The following is an 11,251-nucleotide window of genomic DNA, read 5'->3' as shown; positions in this document are numbered from 1 at the left end:
AATACACAAGGCCTGATGTGCACAATCACACATTACCGGCCACTAAAACAACAAATTAGCATAAAAAAGCACTTGTGTTAGTTTTGCTTGATATTGTTGCTTTTACAATACCTATCGACTGCTTTGTTACACACACAGCCACAACATGTCAGCTTGGCACAAATCTATGTGTACCAGACTACCAAGGTGTACTCACAGTAGCACAATACAAAACAGAACATTGGATATTACACTACTCGCCAAAACAGGTATTCCACTCTGTTACATGGACAAGGGCTATGCGATGCAGTGCTATTTGTACACAAGGCTATAAAGGAAGACAAAATGAAACTGAGTCAAAAAGACAAAGGTAAACTTGGAGTCATACACTCCAAAAAGAACGGATGGGTAAAAATATGAAGCTGATTTGGGAGGTCTTTGCACACTAACCTAAAATACTCTCTAAGCTCTAAACACATCAGTACACGCTAAGCTCCTAATACCTATTTGTAACGAAGGGGCTGTGTCTTGAACTGTTAAACTGTTGCCAGAGGAAACAGTGTAAGACAGAATTCAGGCTACTATCCAGTTCTGGTATGCTACACATTTTAAATGACATTTGCAAAAGACATTTTTTTAGACATTTTTACACCCCACTCACCATAAGAGTTATAAGCATTTTCAGTGAATATTGCACCTCTGAACTGTAGAATGTTGTTCACAAATATTAATCCTTAGAAGTTGAGTTTTTACTGTTATTTTGCTATATTATTCATATGTAATTAATTACATAATTAGTTACATAGTTACATAATGACTTGCATTTACATTCTATACAGACAGGTTCAAGTCTGCACTTTTTGTTTGATTCAATGTCAAGAAATGACAAAAACTGCAAAAAAGGATGTTTTTTTTTCTTTCTATAAAACAAGACTGCACACAATAGCTTTTTATTCAATGCAAACCTTAATAACTTATATCTCCTTTCCTAGTTATAAGCACACGTGTAATCAATTGAAAGTTGAGAATCTGCATTTTCAGCAGAAGTTCTCTGTTCTTTTCTATGAACCACGAGTAGGAAATAATATTAAAGTACACAATGTGTTTGTTATCACAGATGATAACTGCAACTTCTAAGGGTTATCTAAGCACTGTGGTGCAAACATGGTCCCAGTATCTCCACACATACGTGAGACTCTTATATTTCACTCCAAGAAACATCTCATGGTGTGGAAATGAGCACTAAAACAGCGGTGCAACATCTTTCAGCATATTATATATCTGCATGTACCACTGAACTCGTAACGTAGTGATCACATCAGACAAAAGCTGGCTTGGTGAGTGCATTATGTGATTGAGTGTGCTCTTCATGACAACTTCATTTTCTTTCAATCATGGTGGACTGTTGCATGTGTAAGATGCATCCTGACTGGTACAGACGGACCTGATGTCAGGGTAGGGTGAAGCTAAAGACCGATTCATTCTCTTCATCTGCTCTGTATGGAGCCTGAGAAAGGATTCACAGGGATGTTCTTCGAGCTGCATTACAGGGTTACTCCACATCTGAGGCGTCATTGTCCGATAGGTGGTAATTTGAGCCTTTGACCCTGATATACTCCACCTGCCGGCCCTCGTCTGAGTCCGAGGCACCGCAGGAGCACAGGCGGTTCTCGAAAAGGGACTCAATCTCCTCCAGCCGCCGGCCTTTGGTCTCGGGGAGACAGCCGTAAATGAAGAAGAAGCCCAGCAGAGCCATGCTGGAGTACAGGAAGAATGCGCCTGGAAAATAACAGAGAAATCTCACTCCAAGCTGAGAACAGAGGACAAACTGAACTGAAAGCCATTAGCTTTCTTAAGACACCTCAAAAAACTGTTTAAATCCCTAGTGCCTAATGTGGGGCCAAAGAATTAGACACTGTTCATGTTACGTAAATCACACTGTAACAAAATTGCACTTGAAATTGAAAATATGGAGAGGTACAAGCTGTCTGCCAAACTGTTGATGAGATAAATAACAGAGTCAAACATATTAAGGTATTACATAATCTTTTTATAGCCTTAGAAATTACTTAACATTTAATACTCCCCCAAAATGTCTTCAAAAACACTGTCATAAAATCTTTGGTGAGGGCCCAAAATTTCAAAGCGAATCATTTAAATGAAATGCTTGAACGGTGTACCAGATGTTTTCTTATGATCATTAACGATGCAATTAATAAGCAAATGTTGATGCAATTATGATTCTTAACGTTAGCAAATTTATATAACACTCCAAAAAGAAAACAGCCGTCGTCTCTAAGACACTTTGTGTCTAACCATATAAAGTGTGGGCCAGTAACAGGCAGGTAACAGAGCAAGTGCATGGGGACTGGCTATGGTGTCCTGTGATGCTATGTGTCATTACCATAGTAGGTGAGATACTGGGCTAAGTGGAGAAACGTCAGAGACACCAGCACATTGAAGGTCCAGTTCACACCAGCCGAGCAGGCGTTGCCTGTGCTTCTGGCCCACAGAGGGTAGATCTCTGAGTTAACAGTCCATGGCATTGGGCCCAGTCCTGCAAGAACAATAACAGACTATTGTAACACCTAAGAGCCAACAGCAGAGAGCCAAGAAATCATAATTAGCCAAACAACCATAAAAAAGCTTTCAGAGTGATGAAACCAAAAGCAAATCATCATGATACCCACAGGCTTTTCAATGATGGTTTAAAAAATGCACTTTGAGCCAGTATACTGCACTCTGCAGTCTGGGTCCTCTTACCTGGAGCAAAAAAGGCCAAGTACAGGATAAGTCCTAGGAGCACCACCCAAGAGTAGGAGCTTGGACAGAAATTATAAGCCCAAAGATTGTGATCTGCAGACTGGGTTGAGTTGGAGCACCTGTATCACAGTTGAAGAGTATGTCAGTGTATCAGCTTACTGTGTACAAGCTTGCTCATCTGCCTTGTTGACATGACCTAACTATAGGAATATGTGACAATATATCCTGATAAAAGAGGAAATAAGTAACAGGGCAGGAATTACACTAATACATTGTTACACATCACTCTGAAGGTGGCGACTCAGCTGCATTGATTATGGTATGTCAGTATCAACTGTAATGGATAATAATAATATTCAACACAGTATGTTCTCATTAATTGGACAAAATAAATGCTTGGGCTATTTTTAAAAGTAAATATTTTCAAAAAAGCTGTAGTTTTTTTTGATGTGCATATTTCACACACACACACACACACACACACACACATTTTCTAAGCTGCTTATCCTTCTGGAGCCTATCCCAGCGGTCATTGGATGGAAGGCAGTAAGCACCCTGGACAGGTCGCCAGTCCATCGTAGGGCAGACAGACAGACACACTCACACCTAGGGGCAATTTAGCGTGTCAAATTAGGCTGACTGCATGTCTTTGTAAACCCACGCAGAAACGGGGAGAACATGCAAACTCCACACAGAAAGGACCTTTGTCGTCTGGCTGGGAATTGAACCCAGGCACTCTTGCGCCACCGTGCCGCCCTGTGCATATTTCATTATTATGTAAATCGTTCCTCCAGTTGCAATGAGGTAATCAGGGTATTTTAAAAAATCATTTGTACCACAATAATAGTGCTGAGATGTCTTGATGCATTTTATTGTTTTCTAAAGAATCATAGTCTAATTTATGATTACTCCCTTATTAAAAGGGAAATTCCACTCATTTCTCAAAATTTCTGCCTAAATTGTTAAATTGTTGATTTAAACAAAGTCATTTAGAGTGGTTTTATGTGAGATAGTCCATTGTACAGACTCATTTTCATTTCATTACAGCAGTGGTGAAACCTGGGATTTTCATGTTGACAAAGAAAATCCAAAATCACCAGTTAACCTATACGTGTCTCCTGAGTTTTGATATGTAATGCTGTTAATGGTAAAATAGTGGTAAATCTGAAACGACTCTACAACTTCTGCATGTACCTCTCCGCCATGACTGGATTTAAAAAATAGGCCAAAATCTTATATCAAAACTTCTGTAAACCAGTGTCTCGGGCGTCAAGCAGCGTATTCATAACCATTTTATGTAATAACATAGAGGCATTGAACTGCTGTTGAAAAAATACTTTAAACTTTCAATGTAAGTTAACGTAGCAAGGCTTTATCTGAAGTAATTCTGAACCATTTCTGTTTGTCCATTCATCGTGATATTTTGACAGTGTAAAGGGCAACTGGCTTTTTTTTTAAAGACAAAAATGGAGATACGGCTCAGAAGGTTTTGTTCCAACAATGATTTCTGGGTCCTATTACAACCACTGTGAACATATCACATCAAATCACCCTGAATAACTTGGTTTACATCTTAACCATTTAATTATGCAGATATATTTGGAATATCTGTGGAATTCTCTTTTAACAAAAAAACCAAAACCAAAAAAAAACATAACATCTAGCATTTGTGCATGACCCTGTAGCATAGGGTTGAGCTGTAGAGGGAAATTTCAAACAGTGTGCATTAGATAACAAAAAGGCGCATACACACGCACTTGCTCATCTGCCAATAATGACTCACCTGCCCCACGCTGCTCTCTCAGTAGAGGCCTGATTGACTGGGACACAGGAGGAGGCAAACACAGCAGTGCTGTTCTGCTGGTAGCAGAAACCACAGCTCGGGTCCAGCATACACGGCTCGCACGACCTGGAGCACAAGGCCAAAGAGTAACACTGAGGACAAGCAAATCTTTGGTTTCAGCAGGGCATGATCAAAATCCACAATCCAATTTCATTCTGCAATAAGTACTCAGAACCTTCAGTGAAAGAAACAGAAATACTTTAGATTTACTGTAGTGGCCATACAGAATTTTTTCTTGTATTTTTTTCCTTGAGGTCCACTACCTCTTTTTATGTCTTTAAACAGGTTGTTCTTGTTATCTTTACGACTGATATACATAAATGATCTCTGTTCTATTGGCTTTCCTATACTGTGCCTCATTCAAAAAAACTTGGAACAAACTGTTCAGACTGTTGAGACTGAAATCTCCAGGCATGCTTGAAACTATGATTTTTGGACAGGCAGAATGGGCAGTCATATGTAAACGTGTTCAATGAAAAGGCCAGGGCTTCAAACCATTTTAAAGACCAGCCTGTTAGACCGCCATCACTGCGCAATTCATGGATGAACCAGGGTAAACCCGCGTTTCATTAAAGTATGAATCAGATAGACAACAGGGCTTGTTTGTTGCTTGCTGGTTATTACAGATAGATGGCCTTATCTATGCTATCATAAAAATCTCTGGTAAATAATTATGGGCTACATTTTGGAGCACTGATTGAGTTTACTGTAAAATATCATAGCTTCTGTGAAAATATCCCTATCACTACAAACACTGCCAGATCTAATAGCTTTCCAAACCTACCATTTCATTATATTAGGCCTACATGCAGACTATGTAAAAGAAATGTAATTAAAGGGTTTAGGAATGTTGAGGTTAGAACCCAAGAACGGGAACATAAAAATGTTGGTTTTGCTAAGAGCGAAATTGATTTTCTTTTGCTTTTTGTTTTTCTGTGGCCTGGTTATGACATCACAACCATGACAAATTCAAAACTGACTGTTTTTGCAGCTTATTTTTTCATACATGGACTGTATGGACTGGGGAGTGGGAGATATGTGGGGAATGAATGGTGTGTTTTGAAACTTTAACAATGTTCATGTTGTACAAAAATTATGCTTTTTTGTAGCATAAAAGTAACATTTTCCCATAAGTGATTAGTGTTATATGTGTAAGTCACCCATGCACACCTATATCATTTCAATTACTCTGTTGGTGTCTATAGTCACTTTTCCACATGGCTTGACTTAACTCCACTCGCTTTTGGTACCAGCTACTTCATTTACCACTGCAGATACAGGATCCCCTCGATGTAGCTGGTCGTCACAGTGACTGCTGAGACGTGAAGGACACAAATTGTGTTCAGAAGAGGCTTAGGGCAGCAAGACAAAAGACTGCTGAAAAAATCAGGAGGGTTTGGGAAATACTACCTCAGAGTTCAGACGACGCACGAAGAAGCTAACCTAGTAGCTAATGTTAGCATATGTATTTAGCATTTCTCTCTGTTCCAGTCAGTAATCTGTAGTGTTTTTATATCACCTTTTGGTATCAGCTTAGCTCGCTTGGCACCTGGTACCAAAAACAGTAACCAAGTCCAGTCAAGCCAGCACCATGCAGTGGAAAAGCGGCATATATATAGTAGTACAGCAGGAGTGGGCAATACGGCAAAAATATCTTGATACTTGAAGACATTTTCACAATACACCATGATAGCAACACAATATTTGGATACCGAGACACAATGTACTGGCTGCACACTTAAAAAACAGCTAACAAAAAATCTGGCACGATGATTTTCACATTTCACATTCTGTACTGCAGTAAAACCAGTTAAACAGGAAACATACAGTTGGTCAGTTTTTTAAGTATATTTTGCTGCTATATTGCATATACACCGATCAGGCATAACATTATGACCACCTCCTTGTTTGTACATACATTGTCCATTTTATCAGCTCCACTTACTATATAGGTGCACTTTGTAGTTCTACATTTACAGACTGTAGTCCATCTGTTTCTCTGCATACTTTTTTAGCCCCCTTTTACCCTGTTCTTCAGTGGTCAGGACCCCCATGGACCCTCACAGAGCAGATGCTATTTGGGTGGTGGATCATTCTCAGCACTGCAGTAACACTGATGTGATGGTGTGTTAGTGTGTGTTGTGCTGGTCTGAGTGGATCAGACGCAGCAGCGCTGCTGGAGTTTTTAAACACCTCAGTGTCACTGCTGGACTGCAAATAGTCCACCACCAAAAATATCCAGCCAACAGCGTCCTGTGGGCAGCATCCTGTGACCACTGATGAAGGACTAGAGGATGACCAACACAAGCTGTGCAGCAGCAGATGAGCTGTCATCTCTGACTTTACATCTACAGGGTGGACTGACAAGGTAGGAGTGTCTAATAGAGTGGACAGTGAGTGGACACAGTGTTTAAAACCTCCAGCAGCACTGCTGTGTCTGATCCACTCGTACCAGCATGTGCACCAGGTTTTGCGGTCTTCCACCATCATATATGTCAGTGCATATACTACAAGCAAAAAAAAGGCAGTCCACAATTTCATACATGAGATTCACAGGTGCTCTGGAGAAGGGCGCATTTAAGAGAATGCATATGTGTCCAGACTGGCTTGTTGCCGTGATGACGGCGTTGGCCATTCTGCCTCTATTACAGCATAATGAAGTTGTGTTGTTTCAGCAGCTGGGTGTGCAAGGCAAACAGGAGCTCAGGTAGGAGGGTAAATTGGGACAGAGAGCAGCCGCTTTCTTTCAGATGACACAGCCCTGGGTCGCAGGGTCACACACGCTGCGAAGGCCCTATTACAGCAGCGTTAATGGAGCTGATGGAGCCGCTGGCTGCCCTGCCTCGCTGGAGGAAGTGGTCATTAAGCCCAACACTTCACAACAACCACAGAGTCGAGGGTAGGACTGAGTTACATTCAGATTGGAGGCTGAGAGCAGCTGAGCGATGGTGTCGCAAAATGAAACAAATCTATTAAACACTGTTTCACGACTGAAGAGTTGATTAACCTGTATGCATTTTGAGTCATAAATAATTCATAATGTGCTGGAGCCCACCAAGCTTTCTCATTCCAGCCCGACGCCTCAGCACACCTGATGCCACTTGTCAACTAATCAGCCCTTGATTAACTGATTCATCTGTGTTGTAAGTAAATTAACGGAAATGCAGTGAATGAGAATATTTGTTGTCAAACCTGCATCCGTTTTGAGAGTGAATTTTTAGAGGCAAAAGAACTGCAGCAGAACTGACATCTGACACTTTACTGTGATTTGAGCTTTGGAGTTTAACCCCTACAAATCGAGTTATTACTGTTATTTTGTATTTATGGCAATTGGCAGATGTTTTTATCCAAATACTTGTTTTTAGCCAAATATATGTAACAGATCAAACGCTGGTAGCAGCATTACTAAATATGCTGTACCAACCGCTTAGGAAGTCAAGCAGTTTCCAGCTGGGATGGCTGGATTTAGAGTACAGAGTGTTATCAATAAACACATACAGTTGTATACAAAAGCTTGCACCCCCACCCCACACCCCCCACACCTCCAATCTAATTTTATGTTGATTTTCTATGTGCAAATAAGTAGACATATCTTCTTGAAAGAACACAGAAACTTTAATATATTTGGAACAAAAATATAAAAACTTAAAATGTGGCTGGTGCAAAAGTTATGGCACATTTAGATGTTATTTTTTTTCGATGTGGGGTCCTTTGAAGATGGTTAATTAATTCTCAACAGAGCATCTGACTACATTATAGTAAATATGTTGAAGATGTACTGTTGATACATTACTTACATTAAGTAGATGTATTGTTAATAGGTTACCTCCATTACACAAATGCTAACCTTACCCAAAACCTAACCCTAACCCTGGCCCTAATCCTAACCCTCATATGTTTTTGACATGTTACTGAGAGTCTGTTGAGTGTTTGTTTCATCCAAAAAGGACCACTCAAAATAAAGTGTCACTAAATTGTGCATTAAATTTTACAGAAAATGACATATTTAAGTGTGTTCTCTGTAGAGGATTGTTATTTTCTTATTTTCTCTACTTATTTTCACTTAAAAAATCAATAAAACGTTATTTGACCAGATGTTGAATTTGTGTGTACAACTGTATATGCCACGCTACTGAAGCACATATAACCTTGCTAGACTATTGAAAGGTAATTATGTCATTATGTAATATACACAAAAAAGTTAGACAATGAATTACATTAACATTCATTATACAGTCTGGGCTGAAAGGTAAGAGTCTGTAAAAAAGGGCCTTTCAGACTGTCCAACTTTATGCAAAAGTTTATATAACTAATAGTTGAGCTACCCATTCATGACCACGCAATACCAGGAGGACACTCACAGGTGTGTGATGCAGCTGGAATTGGCCAGAGATGGATCAGTTGGGTGAATGGTGACTGGAGGGGAGTGCTGGGCGGACAGCAAGAAACCAAAGGCCAGGAGACAAAGACTAAAACAAGTGCCTGTAGGAAGAGAGAGAGGGAGAGACAGAGAGAGAGAGAGAGAGAGAGAGAGAGGGGGAGAGAGAGAGAGAGGGGGAGAGAGATGCATGAATAATAGTAATAATACTTAATTTACAAACTGCCTTTCACACTGAAGGTCACTTTACAATAGTAATTATGCATGACAATCACATTAATGCTACATTACCAAATGTTTTACTTTTCAAGATTACATCTCAATAACCAGAGACACGGAAAAAAAAACAATATTCTGCGATCATGCAGTACCGTTTCTTTTGTGCAAATAGCAGCTCATATTTTCTCATCACTCTTCATCTCCTTGGTAGTCACTCCGTGTTCTATATAGTTTTGCTTGTTTGATGTTTTGAATAGACTGCATGTCTTTACACTGTTGCAAGCACTGTTATATATAATTAGAGTTTTGTCTGTACTTCACAGGGACTGCTTGGCAGCTGGCTACCCCTGGCATGTTTACTTATATGTTAATTAATGAGCACTTTCACTGATTAGTAAATAAATGACTACATAAACACAACTCCAAAGTTAAGTCATTTTTGTATTTGAATTGTTTGCTGTGTGCCCTCACCGACGATGCTGCCCAGAGCCAGTCTCCGTCTGCCCACCCTCTCCACCAGCCACACACCCACCAGCGTGAACAGAAAGTTGGTGAGAGCGGTCAGCGAGGACAGCCAGATGGCCAGCTTGTCATCCCGCACTCCTGACATCTGCAGAATGGTGGCACTGTAGTACCTGCAGGGAGGAGAGAAGCAGCTAAAAAGCAGCATCTTCATGCTTGCTGGGAAATCCTAGCTAGTGCTACTAAGACTTCATAGCTGAAAGGAAAGCATGAGGAGCTCCACATGAGAAGTGTTAACTGGCAATAAACGAAAACTGCTTGATTAGTTCTACATTTTGTTTGTGTATTTGTGTTGTGGTTAAAGGAACAGCTCAGCAAAATATCAAATTTACACAGTTTTACACAGTTTACCTCAGATATCAGACTCAATCGATTAGTCAAGACATGTTTGGTATCTAAAACGCACTTCTTTAGTTACACTGCAGCTAAGACTAATGTAGCTAACAAACTAGCCAATTAGTCAAGTCAATAGTCACCCAAATCATTTCCATAATTACATCCTCTCTCAACCCACTCAAACCACATCCTGGTCTTCATTAAGGTTGCACAGAGTTGTTGCTGTGGTTTAGGTCACAGTACGACTTAGTCCGAACTATAAAAATGACTTCACTGTGTAACTGAATGCTGCGGTCAGCAACTGTAAACAACAGACAACATTTTAGACAGCAGCACAAATGCATAAAAAAGTTTTTGGTGACCATTGATTCTTACAGTGACTTCTAGTGTTAGCAACATTAGCCTCACAGCTCAAGTTTAAAACTAAAGAGGCAAAATTTGGACACCAAACATGTCTTGGCTGTTAAGTGTGGGGTAATGTTTAGATCAGGGGTGCACAACTCTGGTCCTGGAGGGCCGGTGTCCAGCACAGTTTGGACGTTTCCCAGTTTAAACATCCCCACTTAACCTGGCAATTAACAGATAAATGTAATCAGGTGTGTTGGAGCAGGTAAATCACCAAACTGTGCTGGACACCGGCCCTTTGTGCACCCCTGGTTTAGATCTTTAGATCTTTCACCGAGCCATTCCTTTAAAACTACCTTTAACAATGAATAGAACTACAAATTTAAGTGCCCTAAATAATAACTAGTTTTTCCACATCATTTAAGCTTCTGTAAAAAGTAACACAATTTAAAACAAATGGTTTCAATCATATCCATCATATCACAAGACTGAAAACTTTCTCTAACTCCTGGAAATTTCAGCACAGGTATTGTGTACCTTCATAAAAGCTTTAAACATGAGGCACTTGGACATGGATTTGGCATTCGGATCAAAACCCCTTAGTCATAAGCTGATCGAAATTTACATATTGAAGATAATTCACTTATGATTCTCTGTGTGTTTAAAACACATGGATCATTGTTATATAATCATTCAATGATTACAGCCTAGTTTTTACAGTTTCAAGTCTTAACAACCATGAGAAACCTAATTTCAAGCAAGTGTGCTTAAATTTTTGACTGAAGTGGTAGGTCAATGTTAAAGTGGTAGTTCTGTGAAAAATCTAATTTTGCAGTGTCCCCTTACAGGCTAAAGGGGGAAAACTG

The 11,251-nt window shown here is 39.9% G+C and overlaps 1 protein-coding gene across 1 annotated transcript in view; it reads right to left on the bottom strand.

Moving 5' to 3' along the window:
* LOC118812374 (proton myo-inositol cotransporter) overlaps nt 1-11,251 on the bottom strand; it is a 114,733-nt gene continuing 103,482 nt past the window's right edge. The window contains 6 exon segments of the mRNA XM_036577339.1: nt 1-1,758; nt 2,384-2,536; nt 2,743-2,861; nt 4,526-4,651; nt 8,947-9,067; nt 9,654-9,817. Of these exon segments, the coding sequence (XP_036433232.1) occupies nt 1,532-1,758; nt 2,384-2,536; nt 2,743-2,861; nt 4,526-4,651; nt 8,947-9,067; nt 9,654-9,817 (910 nt within the window). The 3' untranslated portion in view covers nt 1-1,531.

Source organism: Colossoma macropomum, unplaced genomic scaffold (assembly GCF_904425465.1).
Source record: "Colossoma macropomum unplaced genomic scaffold, Colossoma_macropomum, whole genome shotgun sequence".
Classification (NCBI taxonomy): domain Eukaryota; kingdom Metazoa; phylum Chordata; class Actinopteri; order Characiformes; family Serrasalmidae; genus Colossoma; species Colossoma macropomum.
The sequence above is the reverse complement of the archived record's forward strand: the minus strand, read 5'-3'. Positions and strand labels throughout refer to the sequence as shown.